The 26,018-nt window shown below is 41.4% G+C and overlaps 2 protein-coding genes across 2 annotated transcripts in view; both read right to left on the bottom strand.

Annotated features, from left to right (window-relative positions):
• Positions 1 to 77: 77 nt before the first annotated feature.
• Positions 78 to 20,378, bottom strand: LOC118335725. The gene is made up of 29 exons (XM_035672151.1): positions 20,136 to 20,378; positions 19,225 to 19,506; positions 19,013 to 19,117; positions 18,796 to 18,914; positions 18,404 to 18,622; positions 18,189 to 18,276; positions 17,703 to 17,855; positions 17,132 to 17,229; positions 16,568 to 16,740; positions 16,356 to 16,472; positions 15,375 to 15,632; positions 14,929 to 15,060; positions 13,927 to 14,790; positions 13,238 to 13,473; positions 13,054 to 13,099; positions 12,700 to 12,897; positions 12,294 to 12,527; positions 12,010 to 12,180; positions 11,657 to 11,863; positions 11,338 to 11,529; positions 10,491 to 10,696; positions 10,089 to 10,157; positions 9,910 to 9,954; positions 9,145 to 9,207; positions 7,564 to 7,743; positions 3,051 to 3,173; positions 2,711 to 2,821; positions 2,548 to 2,628; positions 78 to 1,879 (listed from the first exon to the last, which is right to left on the bottom strand). The coding sequence occupies exons 2-29, from the start codon at positions 19,276 to 19,278 to the stop codon at positions 1,850 to 1,852; spliced, it is 4,572 nt and encodes a 1,523-aa protein (XP_035528044.1). The 5' UTR covers positions 19,279 to 19,506; positions 20,136 to 20,378; the 3' UTR covers positions 78 to 1,849.
• A 498-nt stretch (positions 20,379 to 20,876) lies between these two features.
• Positions 20,877 to 26,018, bottom strand: part of LOC118336170 (cilia- and flagella-associated protein 251-like) — a gene marked incomplete at its 3' end in the record, with an annotated part of 10,213 nt that continues 5,071 nt past the window's right edge. Inside the window, exon 2 of the mRNA XM_035672763.1 lies at positions 20,877 to 21,448. Within this exon, the coding sequence (XP_035528656.1) occupies positions 20,877 to 21,440 (564 nt within the window). The remainder of the gene's footprint in view (positions 21,449 to 26,018) is intronic.

Here is a 26,018-nt window from a genome sequence, read left to right as displayed (position 1 = left end):
AAGTGAGTGGCATTAAATATTTATTTCTTACCCAGATCTCATATGCTTCACACACAGACAGCCCAACAAAATGCAAAATAATGCAGGTTTTATTTTTTCATAAAAAGACAGGGATAAGTCACAAAGCAACAATATTTTCCATTGTCTAAAAACTAATTTCTTCATGTGAAATTCTACGTTTTCTTCCAGGAGAGGTTTCTGTTGTTTTCCATGTAGCTACAATACCAATGGCTTCTTTTTGGGTTAAAAAAAGCTTGCTAACAAACATGCTATCTAAAAGGGATTCGTATATTTTTAAGCAATTTCTCTTCTATGAAAAATTACAGAGAGCAATCTACGTAGACTATGTGGTAAAAAGGCTTTACAAACTTGGTTGATAACGAATGCAATATTTAACATTGTGACATCTCTAGTGGAAGCCTGGAAACCAGCTTGTGTTGAAACATCACAGTACATCAAATCACACGAAACAGTTCCTACTTTACAAATAAATTACTGTATAGTAGAACATGTAAAAAAAGACAACTTGTGCTCCTATGAGAGAAAAGCCACATATACTGGGACAGCTGCCTTCACCTCTTAAAACGTGTGGTTACTGTGACAGACAAACTTTGTATTTACTGACCTCACTTGGCTGAACATAAATGTACATTTAAAGTAAGTCTTCTTAAAGTAGGGATGGATATACATATATGGACATTACTCATACAATCATATGGAGGTCTGTAGTCTTACAAAGAATATCAAAACCTGAGATAAACAGACCAAAGCTTGTAAAACTTCTCTTATCAACCAAATATATTCAAAGCAATTATGACCTTCTATGCTACTGAACAAAAACATAGGGCTGAGGGAAGCACTCCATTCTCATATGTAAGTTGTGAAAGGTTTGATAAACTTGGTGGACTACAAGAGGAAACGAATAAGAATGATTCAGGGTGTCAGGCAAGACAGGTAAGCAGGTCTTAAATAGAGACCTCATAACTCCGTAAACAGCACAATGGCAACCTACAATTTCATGAGCAGATGGATATGAATAACTTAAAAACCCCGAATTTGTACAAATACTATAAAAGCAATTCTATAAAATAGAGAAATATTTAAAAATAGATCAATTTTTAATTCAAACTTTACAATTATGTGTAGGCTACTGGTTCTTAGCTGGTTAGGGAAGAAAAGATTTGATGTTTTTTTATGTTTTTGTACCTGAGCAGTGAACAAAGCCACACAACTGTCCAAATTTGAGCACGTAATATCACATATCTATGCGAGGTATGTCATTTCATGTAATTTTATAAAATAAAGTTGCTCCTGAATTAAATAGACAAGTAAACAACAACAAAAACAGTTCCCTTGAATGTAGTCTTAACGTTCCCCTAGCAGCACCTAAGGAATAAATGCTGATAATGGTGTCTAAACTAGGATGGAAACAGTGCATTTGTAGAAAATCAACAATGTAAAAACCACTAGGAGAAAAAAAAGCATTTAAAAGCAAACATAACTGAGATCACGCAACTGAAACTGCTGTTTTTTTAAACCAATAAAATTGTATTCACTAAGTTTTTTTAAACACCCGGGTTGAGATACTGTAAGCATCTGTTCAAACGTGAGCACTGTGCAGCCCTCCTCTACCTACAATGAACAGCTCAACTGAAAAAAAAAAAGGAAAGAAAACAAAGAGGATCTCCTACGATTCATCTAACTGAGTTATCCATAATTTTAGGTGCAGATTTATGAGATATATCTTTCTGGATATGTGTGCGCAGATAGAGCTGGTCACTGAGTGCTGCACTCTGATGAAGGGATGAAAGCTGGAGAGTCAAAGGAATAAATGCAGGTGATGATTCAGTTACAATGCTGATGCTCCGCCATCTTTCCCCTGCAAGGCAGACATTATTTGCACTCGTATTAGTTTTGATGTAAATGAATGAAGTCAGAATTCTCTTATTCCTTCCTTAAAGGAATAGTTCTGGGAAATTCCTTTATTTGCTTTCTTGCTGAGAGTTAGATGAGAAGATTGATGTTTCTCTCATGCCTATGAAGCCTTTAACTATAAAATATTATTAGTTATTAGTAGTGTTTTTTTCTTTTTGGATCTTGCTCGTTGTTAACTTTATATTTTAACTGGATAAAGGATTTTAGTCATCAGACGTCTGGATCTTAAGCAATCAGAGAAACAAGCTGAGCTAAGGTCGGGTGGCAGGCCCTCCAGGACGTCCTTTGTCAGTTGAAAAGCATAGAAGAAACACTGATTTTTAAGGGCAAACTGCGTTATTCAGTGTTTGTTTTAATCACAGGGTCCATTTTGGAGAGGAGGAGCCCTCTGCGGATAATTCGTCTTGCGGTCAAAACCTCCAGAACACCATAGGGATCCTAACCTGGAGAAGCGGACTGCTTCACATTTACTGTACAGATATGAGACTGCTATCAATATTGTTGTCTAACTCTCAGCAAGAAAAAAACACAAGGTTAATTCCCAAAATGTCAAACTATTCCTGTAATATTCTGTCTATGACTGCTTTGTGTCATAAGCAGAGGGGTGTGTACCTTATCTTGGTCAATGTCAGAGTCTGCAGTTATGACGATTCTCTTCTCCACGCGAGTCTCTGTAGATCCACTTTTCACTACCTGGTACAGAGAGAAAAAGATTGAATTGCGAGGCAAATTAAAATATAATGCAATAAACAAAGAGCAAGACTGTGCTGCTGACCTTTGAGATGTGAGTGGTAGTGACTGTGGTGCCACTGGTTTTCTCCGAGGTAACGGTTTTGGAGCTGGACACTGTTGTGCTATCTTTGCTGTCTGTCCCATCGTCTGTCTCCTGAGGAAAAAAAAGAGACCAAAAATAGGTAAGAGAGTAATATTTTAGATAATGTGACTTTGAGCTTCAGCCAGGGAAGGAGCAGTGCTGCCTTGTGCTCATGATGGAGCCCCTGGCCTGATCCACCCAGACCTGCTTGTTTTACGGTGCTGATGATATGTCCCCCTCCATGCAAACCATTGCCTGTACCTGAGACAGATCTGGGCTGAGCAGGTGCAGGAGCCCCTACCTTTGAAGACTCATAGATGAAGGACTTGGTCGGGACGACGGGGACCTCTGTGGTGGAGATGCCACTGGGTAGGGAGTTGGAAACAGCTGTGATGGTGACTGTCTGGGTCTGCACCAGAGGGGGCTGTGGATGGGAGCATAGCCCCATCAGTGGCTGTTTAACCAGACACTTTCACCTCACAGCAACCAATTTGTTTCACACCATGCACCCTTAAAGCCATTTTCTGTGTGGATTTGATTTTTGCACCCTTCTTCCTACCAACTTCATTTCAATTTGGATTTTTGGAAACAACAGAGTCACCTTGTTACTTCCCTTCCCCTCCCACCACCAACTTCCACAAAAGAAAAGAGAAACTGAAATATCAAGCCATGAGTAGGTTGGAAAGATCATGAAAGAAATGTAAATATGTAAAACACTGTTTTGTGGCAGAGAAGAATGTGCTAATGTTACAGTAACCCATCACCATAGTTGAGAATGTAGCACATCACTGTGCAACACCTCTGCAGCAACCACATGTAAGTATGAGTATAATTCACAACTCATAATGCAGATTCACAAGGTTTTGGTTAGCAATGGTGCTGCAAAGGAGTGAGCAAGTGTGGCAGCCTTGAAATCATAAAGAGGCCAAGTAGAGACAGAATCAGCATCACCCTGAGGGAGGCGGGGGGTCAGGAGGCTACCTGGAAGCAGCGTATGACCTGTGGACCATCGCTCCTGAAATAAGAAGCTGTGGAAGATCCAACTATCCTCTCAGAGCACTCCGACATGTTGGGATACGATCCTTCTTCCTCCAGGCTCTCAGCTATAGCTCTACAGCAGGGGTCGAGGGAGGGCGGCAGCTGCACCATCTCCACCTCTACGATGGGCACCAAGGAGGTGTCAAAAACTACAACCTCATCCTGATCACATGACGCTTCCTCAACTGGAGCACCATGGGCTTCGATACTACCAGGCTCACTCTTGTGGCTCACAGTGGGACTTGGAATGCCTGAAAGGCCCAAATTGCTGCCGGCTTCCACGTGTGCAGACTTTGTCTCTGAACCATTGCAAAGGGGACTAATGCACACACTCTAAAAAAGACACAACATAGTCACTACATGATCATGGGTAGGTGTAGTATTTCCTACTGACATAGTATGTATAGGAAGTCATAGTTATATAGATTATAATGCATGCATGTTACAACATATAGTACAGTATCCATTTTATGAGGTACTACAGCTCAGTTGGATGATTTTTTGGGGCTTATATTACACTTAAAAAATAAAACACAGCTTAACAAAACATTATTGAAGAACATGTATATCCCTTTGTGGCCACAATTTACCCTTTTCCTAACTGATTTCCATGTGGCACATGCTGCAGGAGGTTACCAAATAAGATGGATACTGAATACAAGTATCGCTCCATATTGTGTATTTCATCCATGAATAGAATTCAGTATGTGTCAGAATGAAATGGGTTTTCTTTCTATAAGAAAGTGATAGGCCACTCACACTACTTTTGATTGACAAGTCATCAACTAAAAAAAAAAGGAATAAATGAAACTTAAACAATAACATCCAGGGTCCTTGAAAAGAACAAACAAATTGTATGAACTGTATATGGAATGCCTTTTATTCTTTGGTCAAAACTGATTGTCAAAAAGTCATGCAACAAGGAATCTCTTGCAGTTGCTACATACTGCCTCATCAAAGACTGGTGAAGGACAAAAAAGATAATAAGAATTACATTTAAGCTGCCTCAGGGTCTTCCATCACAGGAGATACTACAATTGTGACAAAGTATATTGATAGATTTCACGCCGTTTTTCTAGTGCTTACTTAGAGTGAGTTCAGGAAGAAAGTTTATATATCCAAAAATCACATCACAGTGATCAAGCTTGTCTGAAGACAAGATCCTTTGACAACTGACAATAAAAATGTACCTCAAAACGTGTATAAAAGCAGGCTCAAAGTGAGATAAAAGTCAGTTGTTTGATAATACTGATTGATTGGTTGATTTAAAGTCCAAAAGATGTCACAGAAACTGCAAAAGAGTAGTGTGTTGATTGTCATCTCCAGTCCTAAATCAGTATTTAGAGAACAGGTCTGTTTCTGGCTGGAGAAACCAGGTCAACTGTGCTGCAGTGGGAAACAGAAGGAACCAAAGTCTTGCTCCACAGAGGCCAAAAACAAAAAGGGGGCAGCTTCTCAAGTGGAGCAGAGGATGAGAGATGAAGAATGCTACAGTGATGCTGAAGAGGAGGCGAAGGAAGGACAGGAGGAGAAGAGAAAGCTAGAAGGTTGATGGGTACAGTAGATGGACTAGGTGCGGTCTCCACGGGTCACACTCACACCTGTGTGGGATTTTCCGCAGGGTCGAGACAGCCCCTCAGCTGCGCTTGGAGTAGAAGTCTAGCAGGGGGCCGCGTGGGAGGCGGATGACAAACTGAGGTGGGGGAGGAGGAGGAGGGAAAGAGAGATGAGAGGGAGGAATTTTGAAATGTTTGCAATGACCGAAAAACGAACTGAACTTTTAAAAGCCAGAGCTGCGCAATAACAGATGACTGAAAATATCAAATTCAGATGTAATAGCACGGCAAACGCCTACATTTGAACAGAAACGTGATTTTGTTGTCAAGAGAATGGAAATGTTACTGGCACATGCATTTTAACATGCATCTTTCCATCCATTCCATGTGCAACAATTCCATTTTTTTATTTATCTTTTTGGAAAAGACAGAAAATCATCCACACTTGTAGTGCCTCATTTTTAAAGAGATGAATTGTATACGTTTTTGGGGTGGAACTATCTCAGTAAGATAAGATCAACTGAATCAGTACAGCCAGAAGGATCTTGGGCCTTTAGCTTGAGGATGTTAAACTGGTGCAGATGCCCTGTTAATTACCCAGTGCTGGCTGGGCAGCAACAAAACTTAGAACTAATCTGAAGTAACATTAAGCTGTAGTCGTGGTTCATAATATCAGTAGCTTAGAGCCTATATCTGGCATCTGGACAACCAACATCTTATTTTTAATGAGCACTAGGAGGGCCAATTCTGCTGCTACATGTCAAACTTGCTGTACTCTATACTTTCTCACAGCTGAGGCCTTATTCTTTAATCATTACACAACTGAGGTTTAAGTAGAATGACAAACTGCCTTGTAAAATCGAGCATAAATAGTGTCCACTCCACTAGGCAGACAACACTTGACCACTGTCTTACTGTTGACTGCTTACATCAAACATTTTGTACATTTGCTCTGATTCATCTCCTCACTCCCGACTGTGAGCTGTCAGTTTAGCCTTGCTCTGGTTTCACTGCAACGCTAATGCATCCTGACACTATGATGTAGTTGGAGGCATTTATCTTCAAGTGTAAAAATGCTTTGTGTCTAAACAGTTATGCTGCAGCCATATGAGTTAATGTCTCACCAGAAGGCATGCAAAATGACCCTCAGTAGATTACATTTGTTTATTCACGTAACAGGAGCTCAACTAGACTGGGGTTGTTTGTCCACAGAATAGCTTTCAGTCATCTTTTTAACAGCAACTGGTAATTAATAGCAGTAATGATACACATAGTTTTAAACTGGAATCCTGTGCTAGTTACATTATTTCCTACAAGGAGAGTGGGGCTGCTGATACAACTGTGAATGAGGTCTTGTCTCTTCATGGATAAACAACCGAGGCTTGGAAAAGGTAAAAACAAAGTGTGCAAAGCAAAACGTATTAAAAGCAGAAAGAAAGCTCTTTAATGAAGGAGGGACAGAGGAGATGGGGAAAAGGGGAAATTCATGAAAGGGTCATCTCTGAGTCATGCAGGAAACTTTGAACGTCAAGTCTGTCAGTCATGCAATACAAACATGTCAGGGTTCAGAACAACCAATGCAGATAAGATGAACCGAAGTGAGTTTTCAGAGAGTGGACAACCTGTCCCAGAGATGCATCGCCCACATTGGTCTTTCAAGAGAAAGAACAAAAAAGTACAGACCTTCTTCAACAAGTCCGACTGCATTCTTCATACACATGCATGTGTTGCATAGCACATGCCACTGCCTTGAATAGGTCTGTACATGCACACACAATCCATTAAGCCATAAGAGAGCCAGGAATGATGACTGGAAGAGCCTGATCCCCTCTTTTATTAATTTCTTTCATTTGAATATATTCATCATGAAAAAAAAAACGAAATCTGATCGAATGCAGCAAATGTTCAAAATGACACAAACATTTAAAGAATCAAGTCAAAGACAAGAATTTCAGGTTCTTCTGTTCCATCACAAACCCATGCACACTACTCACACCAGTGCAGTGAGGTTTTTTTCAGTCAAGTACAATAATCTCTGAAAATGCAGAGCCATGGAAAACAATTGTGATGACATACCGTATGTAAAAATACAACTTTAACCAAGTCAATTCAGGAATTGTTCATTCAATTTGAATTAGTTGTTTTTTTTCTCCAATTCCTGAACTGACAGTACGTTAAATAAGCGGATTTGGCAACGAGCGGTTTCTGTGGGAGACTTACCCCATCTGCACTGGGCAGAGGCTGACCATTGATACCCAGGGTGCGGAACGGAGAGTGCGTGGACAGGCGCTTATCCCATTCACTGGGCTTCTGCTCCGGGACGGATTCCATGAAGTTCCTCTTCAGCTCACTGATGCTGGCATGATGCTTGAGCAGGTCCTCCTGAGGCTTATCGAACTCCTATACGGAGCAAAGTCGGAGGGGAAAAGACAGTGTGTAGGGGGGAAGGGGAGGAAGGCACCAGGACATTTGATAGAGGCAAGTGGATCAAGGAAACAATGAGGGGAGGAAGTGAAGATGTGGAGGGGAAGGGAAGATGAAGGATATGTTCGTAGTTGGGAGAGATAAACAAACAGGAAAAATAGTTAGAGTATGTTTCTTTTTGCTGTTTTTCTGTCTAGTTTGTGTTGACTTATTGCAGATTAAATAAACAAGCAGAAGCAGGGTTAATTGGTGATTCCAAAGGAACATAAATTAGAGGGGGCCATTAATCTAGATGATCATGTTGATTCTTCTTAAGATTATCAGCGACTCCTTTTCAAAATGAAAAGCGGATTCATGAGAACAGACTTTGGTTTATTAAGGAAAGATTCAGAGGAGTCAGTGCCATGATTCATCAAAGTAAATTACTATTTGATGTTTGTGGGGTAAAAGCTATAAACTATACTTGATAGCATTAGGCGTCTGTTTCATAGCATTAGGCTTGCAATGACACACGCCGTGGCTGCACATCAAAGAGCAGGAAAGGTGATGACAGCAGACATGGTAACAAGTTGTCAAAGATGAAGCCTCAGTAAAAAATGGAAACCTGTTCATTTAACACAAATGAACAGAAGCAATAGTAGCAGCACTGATTTGGCAACATTTAGCACCAAGTTGATCTTTATTGAGAACTACTGACACCCATTTGACTAAAAATACAATGACCTAGTCAATGAACAGAAATGTTTGAGTCTTAATCGTGACTTATTGAGGTGCTAAAGAGCAACTTAATGATAAGTGTTTCTCCAAACATCATTCCTTTCATGTACAAAAGCAAAGATGTATAATTATTATGGTCAAAAGAATCCGTTTGCGTAACTGCTGAGAAAGTGCAGTGCATTACTGGCAAGTTAGAAAATGAGATGGAGGTAGAAAGAGCAGAAGCAGGAACAGGAGAATACTGATGATCTGGAAAAAAATATATATCATAAAAATGGAGCTGCTTGTGAATCCTAGCTTCAAGAATGTTTAGAAAAGACCCTGATTAGCTTAAATGTTAGCTCATCAGCCACATCACAGGGCTGATCATCAGGGACGGTTTAAAAATCCAAAAAGGTTTGTGCATATCAATGCAAGTGTAAGAATCCTGACCATACTTATGTGTTGTTCAACAGCACTCTCCTGTAACAACCGGATTAGAGTTACATTGCCACACACACACAAACGCACACACTTATCATATAATCTACAGCCAATCATTTGTGCTGATGCAAAAAGTGTGAATCATGCCACATGCAAGCGTGATATTAAACGGCGGCCGCTGTGCCAAAGAGCAAGAAAATACAGATAGAGACCGACATCTCCAGAAGGGATACAAACCTCCAACATTAAAAGGCTATGTCTGATATAAATTGAGTCACCCTCAATTTTCTTAGCTCTTTTCTGTGAAAAATGAAGAGAACAAAAAAAAAAAAGAGTGTGGGTTTGTTTCAGTTTCCCTGGGCGCTGACATTAAAGTGCCACACCTTGGACATGCATACTATGAAATTCACTACAGTGTTAATACAACAGACACAGAGTTGTGAGGAGTCTGCATGCAAAGTAGTTCGGGGCCATAGGGGCCAAACTGCAATGTACTAACAAAGCAAAGAACTTAAGGCTCTAGAGGACTGACTTAAGAGTTCTATTTTTATAATGAGAAATAATACGGTGGAGTGACAGAAATGTGATACAACACCAGTTATCATGCCACTTTTTTTTTAGTAATGTGCATTAATCTACAATCATGCATGTGTGCATTCCAGGGTTTACAACAACAGCAAGCAATGAGAAGAAATGAATGCCTTGTAAACTTTAATATGTAAAAACATATTTTTTTCGAAGCAAGCATACTCTCTTCAGATTGAAGTAATATTATTCTATTAACTGTGTTAACATATTCCATCTATTCTTACATTTGTCTACGCCTTAAACATATGCTGTATGTGCATCGAACCTGATGTGGATTTCATTTAAGACCTAGCCGTATGGAAGCACAACATGAGAAGAGGGTGAGATTAGCCTTTTGGATGAGAAAGCTCAATATAAATCAGAATGGAGGTGGAGAAATGGCTACACAAACGTACACGAGGCTATGAATCTGACCTTTCGCATTCGCACCACCTCCGTGCTCATCGCCTCAGACTCGTGCTAACCCAGGGAGGAGAGAGGGACACATGTTAGCATCCTCTGCTTGTTGGCTTCAACACTCACATCTCAGCCATAGTGGAAACAAGTCTTCTGAGGGGCGACGTGGAAATGAAAGGCCAGTGTCTGACACTAACCTGAATGTCCCCATTGATGGTGGATATCAGTGAAGAGTGTACTTCTCTCTGGTCCCTCCACACTGCTGGCTACAGCAGCAAGAGAGACACAGTTCACACTCAGACACAGAGAACAATCTCTGCTCACTACTTGTAGCATTGTTTATTATTAATGACTATGAAGCAATTACATTGAAGAGTTCATTATATTTTATAGTTACCATTATCTACAATCAAAACACCCAGGCAATCATTCTAAGGACACGTTATAAATAATTAATTTTTCCACTGGCACCAGTTATCCTGGAAGGCATATATGGTTTACATACATATATGATGCTACATTTTTTCTGCACATGAACCCTTAGACTTTTACTGAAATTACATCAATTACATAAAACAGTAAATAGAGAAATTGATTACCTTGACCTCAGCCACAGCCTCGATTTTTGAGGGCTCCACAGTTTCTACTGTGACCTGCAGCCTTCTTTCCTCCTTGCGGCCAGTCTTGATTGGAGTGGAGGTCTGGGGCTGATCGAAAGGGGCCATGGGGATCCCTGCCTCTGCCAGAGCAGCCTGGGAGAAGACCGGAGCACTGACAGGCCGGGTGCCCCTCTGTGTGCTCACCACTACACAAAATACAGACAAAATGGAAGCGTGAATAAAGGGAAATATTTTTTGGATGATGTGTTATGGAGGGATGAGGTCGTATGCACATTGAATAAGATATCAACACATAAACAGAGTAACACACAATACAGCACCTATGCAAACAGCCACAACGTACTTACAGTCTCGAACCACAGGCCTTGATGGGATCAGATAAGCGCACACTCTGCAGGGTCATACTGTACCTTATATGCTTTCGTTCAGTCTTGTTTAAAAGAACAAGAAGCGAAGGTGGACCAGAAGCGAATATCCACAAAGTGGAATGAGAGCAAAAGCATGGATTAGTTCTTGTCATGATCCGATGACAGATGACGTTAGGCTGCAAGGAGGTATAAAGCTCAATGTGTTGAACTGGTGAAATGCTGAGATTAAAAAAGCGTTATCTCTTCAATATGCGAAACGTAGCGCATTCAGAGGTCCTTGAATAATGCTGGCTGTGCATCGTCATGTGGACACTTTCTCTTGTGAAGATGGTGCATCCTGTAAACAGGCTGGAAGTGTTAATAAGCGTTTCATGGCGCGAAGAAAGCGTGACCACGTGCGAGCTGTTCATCTGCAAAACAAACCCCAAACAGGTAAAAAAAAAAAAAAAAAAAAATACCTGACTCTTTGAGGCCAACATCTAGTAGAACAAACCAATCATCATTGACATGAGTATGTGCGAGCGGACGTCTTTCCTCTAGGATCCGTTTCCCAAACTGCGGTCTTGTCTCGGAAATGGAAATCCTTGTTTTGGCCACTGCAGGTGGCCCTCTCACCACTGCCGGGAACTGGATGCGCTCAGGGACAGCGACTATTACAAATACACAATCAGGTATAATTGGAGAAGTAAAGCATTTGCATTTACAGTGATACAGCACAGTAGGTGCACTTATAGAAATGTCTGTATATATAACTGGACACAATCTTTTTGATTATACCTGATTTCTTAGAGGCCACATCCAGGAGAATAAACCAATCATCCTCCACCTCTCTCACTGCTGGATGTGTTTTCTGCTGTACCACCTTCTCCTGCTGCCACGTCTCCTTCACTATAGTGATTCTCTGCTGTTCTCTATGTTCTATGGCTGCAAACTTTTTAGCTGGTCGGACTTCAGGACGCATGCGGATAGGTTCGTCCACAGCCACTAATGCAGGATACAAACAAAGCCTTTACAGTCGGAACACAATTCCATTCCAAATATACTTAACAAGGTGCAATATGTAACCAGCACGATGTTATTATGTCTGACTACATCTCGCTGTATCAGCCACACATGAAACGGCAGAATACCTGGTGCTTTTGCTGCAACATCCAGCAGCACAAACCAGTCATCATCCACCTGTCTCGGCTGTGGTGGTTTAATCTCCACCAACTTCACAGGTGGCCTCACATCTTCCATGATGAATTTTGGTTTTGGTTCGGTGGCTGCCACCACATGCACAATACGCTCAGCCACAGCAACTAGCAGAAAAATAAGGGTATGTAAATTTGATGAAAATGAAGGCTTATTAGCCACCGCTTAACTGATCTTTTTTCAGCCCAGTGTATGCAGACCATTTGGCAATGAAAGGTACCTGGTGGCACGACGACAGGCTTTTTACGGATGACGTCGAACAGGGTGAACCAATCATCTCCTCTTTCTCTTTCTGACGGTGGGGCGATTTGGCTAGGTCTAATTTCAGGCAGACGTGTCTCATCTTGCCTGCTGTCCACACCAATTATCGTCTGCTTCCATGTTGTAATCACTGTGGTTTTCACTTCAACCTCAAATGACTTCCTCATATCCGGAATAATCTTAACAGGAGTAACTGGCAAAACAGACAAAGAGGCTGAGCGACACAGTATATCCACCAAACAAATGTCTGACGCTAAAAGAAAGTTACAAGCTGCCGAAATTTAACAAATGGCAAATAAAGTAAGCGTTGATATGCGTTTCAAAGTGAATTCTGACGGGGTGCAAACATATTATATTACATATACCTGATGGTGGTATGACTGCCTCTTCACGAATAGCATCAAACAGCACAAACCAGTCATCATCTCTCTCTGGTAGTGGCTGGGAAGGCTGCAGTCTAATCTGGTCAAGATCAGCCTGCTGCAGCTTCCGCTCTATGCTTATCACTTCAATTTGTGGTTGAACACTTTCATACATTTGTCTCGGTAACGCCAGAGAAACTGAAAACAAACAGAATTTATACTTAAGCTTCAGCAAAACAGAAAAAGAGATAATATGAGTTGAATCTCAATAGTTAAATGGTTAGCTTGCTTGCCAATTTTTCTATGGTATGATAATAGGTGTAAAATAAAATAAGACATTTGAAGGCTGTTGTACTGGACCGACTGCAGTTCCGACCACAGAGAAACTTTCTGTATCCATCGGCTCTTCCCTTCAACGTCTGAGATGAGTAAAGTTATGAAAGTTTTTAACACAAGCAGTAGTCATGCACACTTGCTATACATAGCAAGCAGCAAAAATAAAGCATGAGAGAGCCGAAGTAGGTATTATAGAGCATTTAACAGTACCTGGTGGCACATAAGGTGTTTCTCTGGGAATAACATCCAGCAGCACAAACCAGTCATCATCTCTTTCTGTGATGGTCTGTGGTGGTGGGATCTCTGGTATATGCCAAACTTCCTCTTCTCTTGTTTGTCTCTCTTCTACTATAATCTCTGTTTTCTCCTCAACTGTTGTAATCTCAGTTGTTGAGCTGAAATACTCGCCTCCATCCACCTGAGCGCGTTCCACAGTGGTAACTAATGATGACAGTAAAGACACAATATTTTAAGCTGATGAAACTCTGTGGATGATACTTGTATATATGATTATTAATTTCCAGTCTGATGGCTGAAGGGAAACGCTTTAAATGCCCCAATTTTCCCGGATTCACCAGTCTGTGATATCCATATTTTTACACTTTTTGCACCATTAGGACATCTACATCAACATCAGATCTATACCCAGCACATATAGCCCTTTCACAAATGTTAAATTACATTTATAAAAGAAAGGAGAGAGCAATAAATATCTAGGAACCAGCCAGTTAACTTTTCCATTAACTTCACTTTCTGTTGAATCTAAAGGGATCTAACAGTGTACGGAAAGTATTAGAGAAAGAAATTGTAGCGACATTACAATATTTTAGGTATTAGAAGAGGTCTATATAGGAATATATAGTTATGTTATGTTTGCACAATGACATACTGTACCTGGTGGTTTGAAAATAGCTTTGTATGGAGGGCGGTCGAAAAGTATGAACCAGATGTCCTGATCTGCCACCTGAGATGGATCCTCAGGCTGAAGCCTCTCTGTGTCTTTTCTCTCAGTTATCTCCTCCACTATTTCTGTTTTACGCCATGTCTCCTCTTTTTCTAGCCTCTCCTCTGACATGACACCAGCCTGTACTTCTTCCATTTCTTCCTGCCACTGCCCTCTGTCTTCTACAATAGTCACTCTCTTCTTAGACCTACGCTCCACCTTCCGGTATGCTACTATAGTCGTGGTACCGGTGACATCTGAAGAGCCAGATGTATCCTTCACTTCGTCTTGCTGTTCCATTTCTATCTGGCGTACATTCTCTATTAAGCTATCATATGATAGACTCTCATCTGTCACCTCCTTCTCACTCTCCCGCTTCACCTCGGCCTCTTCTTCCTCAGGCAACAAGCCTTTTAAAAACACCCGCTTTATCTGCTCCTCCAGTTCATCCACTTCATCCTCATTTGTCCCTATTCTCCTCACTGATTTCCTCACCACTGTTTCTGTTATAGTTTCAGCTTGTATTTGTAAATCTCTCTCTTCCTCTCTTAACTTATCTACCTCTTCCTTACCTAATTCCTCTTCTATTACTTCCTGAAGTCTCTCTGCCATCTCATCCACTTCTTGGAGCCTTTCCTCTAAATCCCTCACTTCCCTCAGCCTCTCTTCCAAAACTTCCACCTCTGTCAGTTTGTCTATCAAAGTCACAGTTTCCTGTAGCCTCTCAATGACCTCCTTATTGGTCAGTTCCTGCTCTGCCACATGCATGCCCTGCTCATCTTCCTCCTGGAGCTGGTACTTAGCTACAGGAGAGACTGGGAGGAGTAGAGGGGAAAGTAAAACAAAATCAACCATGAAGAGAACCAAAATGTGATTCACATTTCAGGCTTAAATCCTTTTTTGTACTGACAGTATTCAAATTGTAGGTCATATTTCCACACAAAGAAACTCACATGGTTTGTCAACAAGCTCGAGCGAGGAAAGGCTGAAGATTCGGTCAAAGTAAAGGTACCAATCATCTTCCTGTGTCAGTGCTGGTCGCAATAGCCTGTCCATAGAGCTAATATTTGCCAAGCTGATCTTAGCTGACAACATCAGAGAAACAATGAACAATTTTATAACAGATGAGTAGACAAGAGCGACACACAAAAAGTGAAACTACTTGAAAACAAGGGGCAGAATAGCACCACATGCTTGGTTTCTATAGAAGCCTCTGAGGATAATGCAGAGTACATGTAGTGGTATCATTTTACAAAATTCATGCTGGCCGGAATAAATACAGATTAGATGCAGGTTCTTTAAAATCCAAGCCAAACTGAAAGATTAAGAGATTTTGGGTTCATATTTCCTTATGGCAAACTGCTAAACAACCACTGGCAGGCATGAAAAGTGCAAATACCTGGCTGTTTCACAAAATCAAATGGTGGGACAAATGGAAAGGGGGGATAGCGATAGAGCAGGGCAGACCACTCGTCTTCCTTTCTCCTCTGCTGTTGCTCATCAGATGCCAGCTCCTGCCACGGCTGACTGGCTGTCTGGTTGATAGTTTGAGAGCCAGTCTGCCCAGTCTCAGTGTCCTGCCAGGTTTCTGTGACTGTGTGAACAGACTGCCCCTCCTCCCAGGACTGAACGAAAGTCTGCTCGGACTCCCCTCTGGCTGTGAAGAGATGACGAGGTGATGGCAGTTATGTAATGGCTCTACTGAAGTGATGACGGCCAACTGTGAATGCTTCACAGTGCTTCAAGCATGTTTCTGAACAAAGTCAGATGCCAAGCATTTGTACCAGACTATTGTGAGTCCAGTAAGCTGAGGTTAGTAGGAAGCTGAATGAAAGTTGCCTCTCATCCATCATAAGAAGAACAGATGGTGATTACTTTATGAATGGTTAAGGTTCCAGCTTTATTCTGTTGTTAATGGCAGCCACTGGAGAAGTGCTGAGTGAGTCAGTCTGTTAAGATGTTGAACATAAAAAGTACAAGCAAATGAAAGCCATTGTGCAACACACATGAAGCAGCAACTTCTCAAAATGCCAAAAAGTGAGGAACAGCAGCCTCAAGACTGGAAATGCCTGTGCATTATTGTGTGAGGAAACTCCTTACTTACTTCAGAGTTTACAGTGACCCAAGATACCCTGGGATCATGCCAGGGAAATTACAAGTTGGGTGACATTACCGACATGTCACAGTAGGTCAGCATTCTGACAAGAGCTGTGCTGCAGCTGACAATCTTTTCAGAAGGTTAACGGCCAAGAAAGCAAATGAGCCACAACGGATGAGCATGTTAAATGGTGTGATGAGGCTGTTTGCGAGCGAGAATAAAATAAATACTGCAAATATTGCCAGAAAAAGCGCTGGTGCAGCTCCACACAGTTCCTGGTACCTGGGAATATAGGAGAAGGCTGCGGTTTTTCAGATGCCTTTAACAGTGACCAATCATCAACCTCAGACCTGGTTGATGCCGATAGTTGTCGCAGGAACTGGAGAGTTTCATCTCCAGCTAGAAGAGCCAAACAAGTCACAATGTAGCTTACTGAGATTGACACGTGGCTCAAAGATTCCACTACGGATTCACACACACACGCTTGCACATACCTCCATCTAGGTTACGGGAAAGCCTCTTGCTCGCAGAGCGTGTGAAGCGAGGGGCTGGGCGGTCAATCATGGAGCTGGCCTGGCGGGTCTGAGCCTGAGTGCGCCCGCTGTACCGGAACTTAGAGCCCAAGGCGAGGAAGCGGCGTGTTGACGGGGGCTCTACTGTTGGAACTCTGAAGGACAAAAACACTTGTTAATTATCATCCACCCACCATTTAATTCATTTGATTATTATCAGAGTGACAGATCCACATACCAGGAATTCAAACATAAACTATACTAAAGCAAAGGATTGCATTCCCTAAAAATTGTCACTGTTATGCAACAAGGCTAGCAACAACTTTGACCTTCATCTTATTAAGTAGACGAAACCGTTGAGGTTTAATTCTAAGTCCAGGACCACGGGCAGGTAGCTTTTCTTCTGTGGTTAAACTGCCAGGGAGCTAATATAGTGCTTAAGCTGCATAGACCAGTTAGCCAATTATCTAGGGGATAGGCAGAACCTGAGAAGGGCCTCTGCTGCCAGGGAGGAAAGATGTTGTTCAGAATAAGGTAAGGTCTTACCTGAAGAAGGTATGGTGTTCAACACAAACTTTCCACAGCTTCTTCGAGGCTTTGTAGTTGGGCAGTTTAAAGCCAATCGTGCTTTCATACTGCTCTTGCTGGAGGTGAGGAAAAGAAATAAAAAGAAAATGACCTTATGTCAATGACATTATTCTGCCATGCAGCATGAAACATGAAAAGTTTACCCCAGATCTGGGTTGAATTAAACATTTTGTAAGTCCTGTCAATTCTAAAATTTCCTAAATTGAAAAACATTACTGCTAAAATATTTTTAAATGCTACTTATCATGGAAACAGAACTGTCAACAATGTGATTATAATCCCACAATTATGTGTGTAATACATATTATAGTGTAATATTATTGTGATAAATTTAATTTATGAACATAAAAATAAGTCTAAGTAATGGACAACAGTTAATCTGTAGGTAATTAATAGAAGTCAATTCTTGACACAATTCCAAGACCAAGGCAACAGATAGGAGGGAGAAAATGTTTGTGGATGGGATATGTGGTTGTGATGAGTTAGAAAGATAAAAAATGTGAATGTAAAAATGTAAATTCAGATTTACCTCTGATGCCCTGATTTTGATAAAGAAGCTACTGCGTTTGTAAGAGATCTTGAGCACTTTGGGCCAAGGGAAACGGTTGATCCTCAGCTTGTCCTTGTAAACCATCAGGCCACTAGAGCAAACCCCCAGCGTAATGTCGACACCATCAAGATCCTGCACGCACAAAAACAGGATGATAAACTTGTTATGATACTGTAGCAGTGCACACATCACCCTAACCCTGCACTTACAATGAACAGTCACTGGGAGGCAGACTTTTCCACACTATGAGGACATGGATTTTGAGGTCATAGAGTTTGAAATGTTATTAATCTCTCCCTTTTTTCTGACAGGGGGGCTGACATCAATTTTGTAATTAAATTCTGGATGCTACTGATGTAATACAAGAATGCCGTTGCAAAACAATGACATAGTTGAATTATGAACTTAAGCATTTAATAAATCAGTTAACCCACACAACACTAAATCATTTAAACAAAACCCTACCTTGGCATGGTGCAGGTCAACTCCATACATGGCAAGTTTCTTGGCATTTTCCAGAAACAACATGTCTGCTTGGGCTGGACTCATTGACCTGGAAAAACAAGGATAAGAAGTCTTCACAAAGATACATTTTATTGTCTGGACTATTTGAAAGAATGTGTTAATTAAAGATTGCCATCACTATGTTGCTCCAATCAGTGCCCATCCCCTTTGATTACCTGTATGTGCGGTGCAGCTCCATCACCTTTTCCTCCAGCTCTTTGCTCTGTCCGGGGGCCAGGCTCAGGTCATGAACGTAGTCTGTTCCATGGAGCTCTGGGTCATACTCTCCGAGCTCTGACTGGGCTGCGTAGGAGCCCAGCAGGGACAGTGTGACAAAGGAACAGGGCAGAACACCACGCATAATGTCCTTCCTCAGCTGGAGGCACAGAAAGTACCTGAAGAAGACGTGAAAGGGAAAAAATAAGCTCACTTACAGAGACATAAAAACTTAATTCTGCTTTGCCTTGCTATGACCAAAGTTAAAGAATAAAGCTCACTAAATAACGTTATATATCTGTGAATTAGTCGATTTCCCGCAAACTATCCCTTTAACCCTCGGGACATTCACCTGGTGAGGTCTTCAGTAAGCTGTGCTGGATCTGGAGGGTAGAATTTCACGTTGAATGTAAACTCATACACAGCACCCGACACCTGTTTCCGGATCTCTTTGGTGGCTTCCAACCATGTCTGTGGAAAATGAGGGGAAGAAAAAACATCCCCCACTTATCACAACCAATTTCTTGCCGGCATTATGTTAAATATCTGGTTATGCTGTTGCAGCCTACCTTGTTAGTCGGTGTTTCCCAGTTAGCGAGGCCAAAGTAATCTTTCTCCAGCAGGTTGACGTGGTCACACACCTTTGTTAAAAGTTCTTGGCCTTTAGCATGTTTCTACACGAGAAAGACAGACACACAGACAGAGGGAAAGGGATATTCATAAGTCTTCATAACCATATTCATCTTTAACAAGGATGATAGCCATTTGGGAGGTGTCTTACATCAAGCTCACACTCAAACTGAGTGTCGTCCAGTAAGATGACTTTGCACTGCATGGTTTTCTGACGTTTGGAGCCTTTAGCCTCTTCTGCCTTCTTCTCGGTCTTCTTTTCTTTTACAGGTTTCTCCTTCTTCGCCTCCTCCTTCGCCTTTTCCTCTCCTTTGGCTTCTTTCTCCTGTTTCGCTGGTTCTTCCTCTTTTTTCTCCGTGTCCTCCTCCTTCACTTCCACGGCTTCAGGCTCCTTCTTTATCACAGCTTCCTCCTTGTGTTCCTCTTGAGGCGGCTGGTAAAGGCAAAACAAGACATTTGCAAAAGTGTGTCAAATACAAATGAAAAGCATGTCTGTGTTAATGACTATGAACTACATATCTTGGTAAATGTACTGCTGTTCAGGCCAGCATGGACATTTTTGTTTCTGACCAAGCTTTTAGCTCAAACCAGCAATAATTACTTTCGCTGAGCAAGCACATCATAAAAAATTCATTAGAAAGAAAGAGAACATGTGTTCCCCTACTACAGTCAAATCTGCAGCATGGATTTATATACAGGAGAGCTCTGTTTTTGACCTTCATCTGCAATGCTGTTTGAGATTGCAGACTTATAATTTAAAGAAAGGCTTGACATTTTGGGATTATCTCATATCTATCCATTAAATATGAAGCTACAGTCTGAGGCCGGTTAGCTTAGCTTAGCATAAAAATAGAAAGCAGATGCAAATGACTAGCCTGGCTCTGTCAAACAGATAACACAATTTACACTTCAGTTTTTGCTGGCTGCAGGCTGTAGCTTCGCATTTAAACAGACATGAGAGTGGTTTCAATCTTCTCATCCAACTCTCTGCAGATAAGCAGGTTTCCCAAAATGCAATACCAGAGATACTCTAAGTGTAATATCCGTCAGTGCCACACTCACCTGCTCCTCTGCGCTGCTTATTGAGTGCTGATCAGGAGCCTGTTCAGCGTCCGGCTCGGTTTTAAGCTCAGGCTCCGGAGCAGCAATAGGGGCTTTCACCTGCTCCTCACTCGGCCCTTTCACCTCCTTCTTCCCTTTGTTCTTCCCCTTCTCTTTTTTCTTCCCTTTTTCCTCTTCCTTCTTTTGCTTTTCTTCTGCCTTTTCCTCCTCCTTTCCCTCTTTCTTTTTTGACTCCTCTTTCGGTTTCTCCTCTTCTTTCTTTTTTGACTCCTCTTTCGGTTTCTCCTCTTCTTTCTTTTTTGTCTTCTCCTCTTTTGATTTCTCCTCCTCCTTCTTTTTGACCTTTTCCTCTTCTTTCTTCTTTGTTTTTTCGGCCTCTCTTGCCTTTTCTTCCTCTTTCTTCTTTGCTTTCTCTTCTTCTCTCTTCTTCACCCTTTCTTCTTCCTCTGCTTTCCTCTTTGCTTTTTCCTCTTCCTTCTTCTTTACCTTTTCCTCCTTTTCTTTTTTCTTTGCAACTCTCTTGTCAACGTTTTCCTCTTCTTTAGTCTCTTTCTTTCCAGCTTCTGCCCCCTTGTCTTTAACTTCGGCAGTCTCCTTCTTTTCTTCTTCTTTTGCCTCCAACTTTTCCTCCCTCTTTTCTACAGTCGGCTGTGCTTTCTCTTCCTCCTTTTGCTCCTCTTTCTTTTTTAAGTTTTCCTCTTCTTTTTTCTCCTCCTCCTGCTTCACTTTCTCCTCATCCTTTTTCTCTTCTTTCTTCTTGGCTTCTTTTTTTTTCTTTTTACTGCCTTTCTTCTCAACTTTTTCTTCCTCTTTCTTTTTCTCCTCTTTTTGTTCTACTTTTTCTTCCTTCTTTTTCACTTCTTTTACTTCAGATGTTTCCTCCACTACTACTTTAGCCTCCTTCACTTCACTTTTCACTTCTTCCTTCTTTTCCTTCTTCTCCTCTTCAGCTTTTTCCTCTTTGTCTGCTTTTTCCTCCCCGGCTTTCTCTGCTTCAAACCCCTCTCCCTCGGAACACTGCGAGCGGCGTTTGAGGAAAGAGGAGAAAAGGCGAGACAGGCCTTTGCCAGCGGAGGTCCGGGTGCGGGGCTTCAGCTGCTCCTCCTCAGGGGAGGTAGCTACGTCAGCAGGCCCAGGCTCAGAGGCCTGCTCCTGGGCTTTCTTGCCCGATGGCTCCCCCTCCGACTGGGACGCGGGTGCCTCCGGTTTCTGCTTGTTCGCTGGTTCGGTTTCGGGCTCGGCGCCACTGGCCTTCTGCTTGCCCTCAGTGTCCGCCTCGCTCACTGCACTTGCTTCTGTTGTCATGGTAGCCACTGGGAAGGAGAACAGAGGGGAATCAGAGATGGAGAAAGGTCACGGTGCTGTACAGAGTGTAACAGTGCACAGCACGGCTATACTTGGAACACAACAAACAAGATTAGGAGCAATGGACTATTAGCCTGTGTGTAGGAAACAATGGTAAGCAAATGTAATAGATGGGTTGTTGTATACTGATACAATAAGTAATGTGTACTGTTGTTTATCAGTAAATCACTGATGTTCAATTCAAGGATTATGATAAACAACTCATTTTGAAGCAAACATTTGCTGATTCTAGATTACACATACAGAAACACAGATACATTCGCTTTTTGGTTTTTCTGTTTTATATCATTGTGTCAGGGAATGTCTTTTATTTTTTGACTGTAGCGAAAACAAGGAATTGTTGTGATGGCTAATTTTATTTTACTATTTTGTGAGTTTCTACAAGTTAAAAAAATAATAGCTTCATGATGAAAATAACTGGCAGATGAATCAATATTGAAAATATATTATTAGTTGTAGCTCTACAAACAAAAAAAAAAAGTTTTTGTTCTATACAATAAAAAATTACATGAACACAACAAGCCAAAACATTTTTTTGCTTATTGTTCTCAATACAGAATGATCTAATGTTATCTTTTATCATGCAAATAGGGTAATCTGTATGCATAATTCATTATTCTCACTTATCCAAATTTTATTTATTTATACAATATTGTCTCATTTAAAATGAGGATCTAATCGAGAGCAATTTACCATATTATAATATGTAATTTACATTGCTGCTTTAAGTTTTCATTAGTTGCCTACTCTGAGTGGCATGAGACTTATTCCATAAAACATGAAGCCAACTGCCTCCCACAGATTACATTCTGACTCAAAACACACATACTTGCACACACATACACAAACATCACTGCATCACACAATAGCCTTCCTTGTTGAAGATTGTGTCTGTGTCTACATGGAGTTCTGAGGGCACAACATGGCCTATCACAGACTCATTAAATCTCACTGACACAAAGGAGGCATTCTGCTCCAGAGCTGCATATTAGCACCGCCTGGATCATCCTCGCCAAACATGCATGGCTTCATCTCACACAAGCCTATCCTGCACAGGTCATCTGAGGCAGCAGGACTAAGCGATATGATGGTATATTCCATGAGATGATATAGAACAGTCAATCAACTGTTAATATTTTTGGTGAATTAGGCCACTTTGGGCAGTGCTACAAACCAATGAGCAAGACTGCTTCATGGCAAAATTTTTCAATGATGAAGAATGTTAACTTTTCATCTATTTAAATTTGCCAAAAACCGACATTTCTGTCTGGTTATTTAATGCAACTGTCTCTAAATTGATTTTAACAGATTTACAACATCGAAAATTACATATTAGAGCATGGACAGTTAATATGGTTTTGTATCAGCTGATATTAGCTTAACGTAGATAGAAGAATTGTTGCTTTTTATTTCCATATTGATCACAATGATTTAACAAACAAATTTATGGGATTCTAATTGAAAAATCATTATCAGCTAAATACTGTAAAAGTATTTTTTTAACCTCTGACATTACAATATCAGTATCTGCCTCAAAGCCTCCAGTAACTATATTACATATACTCTGATCAGATTGTATCCATATGCTCTACTTCTACACAGAACATTTACTGTGCATAGCAGTAAATACGGTACCTGTCCTTTTCAACCAGACTGTACAGTAGTTATAGAACATACCACAGTCACAGTACAAGAGCCTTAAGGTTTAATGCACACGATTCTGATTCACTGTTGTGGCAGCGAGAGGACAGGTCTGGTATATTTAGAAACTTCTAACCAGCTAATTGAATCACACAACTGACTGAAATACACCGCAGGTATTATGCAATCCCGCCACACCTCTCCTAGGTGAGATTCATCAGTTACAGTGGCTCGCATCACAATCACTTTTTGTCTTCTGTGAGACTGATTTGCATCCTGTCTGGAGTAGGCCTTGTCTAATTGGTGTGGCTGTGTTTATCTCTTCCATATGTAGTTCAAGTCCCACCCGGCCTCACATGGAGTGGGGGGAGGGGGAACGCTAGACAGGCAGACAGGCAGGCTGGCCAATCTTCCAGATGTACAGCGCCGCCCCAAAGGGTGCAGCCTGGCCCTCTATACCATACACTTCCTACTGGCACTACAGGACAGCAGGAGAGGAGGAGGGGGCACACACACACAGAGACCAAATCCTCTTTAGCCCTCCCATTGTTTGTGTCCAGTGACCAATAACTGTGCTGCAAACTATAACTAATCCTACCTACCCTTCCCCCCACAGGACCCCCCATAGGCGTATTCCCTAGGTCACCACACACACACACACACACACACACACACACACAGTACAGACACACACACACACACACACACACACACAGCACAGACACACACACACCTCTCCTTGCGGTCAGTGTTGCCACCAGGGAGAGGGGTAATTTAAGCCCTGCTTGATGTAGCCTATTCATCACTGTCCCGTGGTCCGCGCTTCAAAATTAAAGTCTGATCTACAAAGTTAGAGTGAAATGAGATAAAAAATTGGCAGAGGTCACCGAGGGCCAGGCCAGTCAAAACACAAAGTTGCGGCTCAGCTGGACTGGTATGAGGAGCTGCTTTTATTATCCTTTCTCTCTATTTTGTGTGTTACTGGTTGGGATTTTTGATTTTAGGGGAAAAGGTCAAATTAGTAGAAAGACTTGTTGGGAGGCCGGTGGGTCAGTGGCAACAAACTTGCAATGGGGGCCAGTATACTCCTGACTGATTAGCATTAGCATAGCCTACATCTGTAGCAATAGATTTGTGTATTCTGTGCACCAATAAGACACTTGAAAGACATGTGGTGGTCCATGATTGGTCCCAACTGTTGTCATAATAATAACAACAGTTTAAAATAGAAATGTTTTATTGAAAAAAATTGCTTTAAGCACTTTAAGCATTGATTGGGATCTTACAGAAAAATGAGTAAAAATAATAACCAATTTTTCTAAATGAACCATTTTTACCCCATCAATTCATTTTCTTATCGTCTTACCTTGTTAAAACCCTATATTTACAAAATGATTGAAGTAGTAAGCTTTACTTTTGACACAAACCAGTCCTGACAAAACACTGAAATGACCATGAAGCTTTGTTAATACACCAAATAAGGAACTGGTTTATGTGTTACATGGGCTACGAAGGCATTATTTGGGATTTGGGAGGAGTAGTGCTGCATAAAAAGTACTGTCAACACCGACGAGTGTTATGAAAATCTATTTATTTAACCATATTTTTCAGCTGGGGTTCCTGTGACTCAAACAGGAGTAATATATCATTCTCTCTGAAACATGTAAGCAGCTCAAAATCATGTTTATAAGCAATTCTTATAAAATTAGCCAAAGTATATATAGCTGATAAAACAACATTTCCAGTTTGTCATGCTTCCAGGACCACAAATTGAACATTAGAATTAAAGATGCAGTGAAATGGATGAGGGATAAATTAGTAAATGAGACTGCAACCGTGCACATTTTTGCTGATACTGGCACACGACCCGTGATATTGCAGGTTTGCAGGCTAACGAGGCCAAGGGTTGCCTTGTAGTGCAATTTTATTGGATATAGTGATGTACACGTCCCTGAATGCAGAATGAGAGATGATAAATCATCTTTAATGAAAGACAAAAGAGGCGGATTTTGATATCTTAATCCTCAGAATTGCTTTTTTTTTTTACACATATTTTATATATATATATTTATAGGATATCTTTACTAATGCATACAGCTCAATAAAGATATATAAAGAAGAAGCACAAACAGTGTGTTTTTAGTGATACAAAAAGTCATAAACTGCAAAGTAAATCCATAGAAATTTTTAAGAGTATAAGTATTTCTGAGGAAATGTTTGTGTCTAGTGTCTGATGCAAGTCTGATGAGTTACACTGTTTATCAGCATACAGTGTGACGGCACACTGCTGAGTGAGTCACTGCTTCCTCTGTACTGTGTACATGTGTGTGTTTTGTGGCAATGGGTGCGGAAACCAGGCTGACGCTGCAGCTCTATTACAGGCACTATTACTGGATGGGGTGACTGGGCGTGGAAGATTCCTCCTCTTCCACAGAGAGACCACCTGGTGTACCACAGCGACAGCGAGGGCACGAGCCACAGCACGAAACACAGCAGCGACAGGTCTGTGCGACGTCAGGGAAACCAGAGCTGGGCAGACATGCGTAAGCGAAGACGAGGAAAATGAAATGAGAAACAGTGCGTGTGACGTAAAAGCAGGTACGCCGGTGAGCAGAGGGATGAGAATCTTGGCCATAAAAGGACGTGACGCATATTACATCCTTCCAGTTGCTGGAGAGTGAACGACATCCCTCACCTGTGCATGAAGGATACTCTTCTACATGTAGAACACAGCAAGTTGCGTAGGTGTGTGTGGACATAAACACATGTACACACGTACAGCCACAGGGTGAGCAGACTTAAGCGGAGATGAGATCACCAGAGCACTCTAAGTCTTGCTATATTGGCAAACAGCAGCGTCTCACACACACACACACA

Source organism: Morone saxatilis, unplaced genomic scaffold (assembly GCF_004916995.1).
Source record: "Morone saxatilis isolate NCDOM2014 unplaced genomic scaffold, NCSU_SB_2.0 Contig24, whole genome shotgun sequence".
Taxonomy (NCBI): Eukaryota; Metazoa; Chordata; class Actinopteri; family Moronidae; genus Morone; species Morone saxatilis.
The sequence above is the reverse complement of the archived record's forward strand: the minus strand, read 5'-3'. Positions and strand labels throughout refer to the sequence as shown.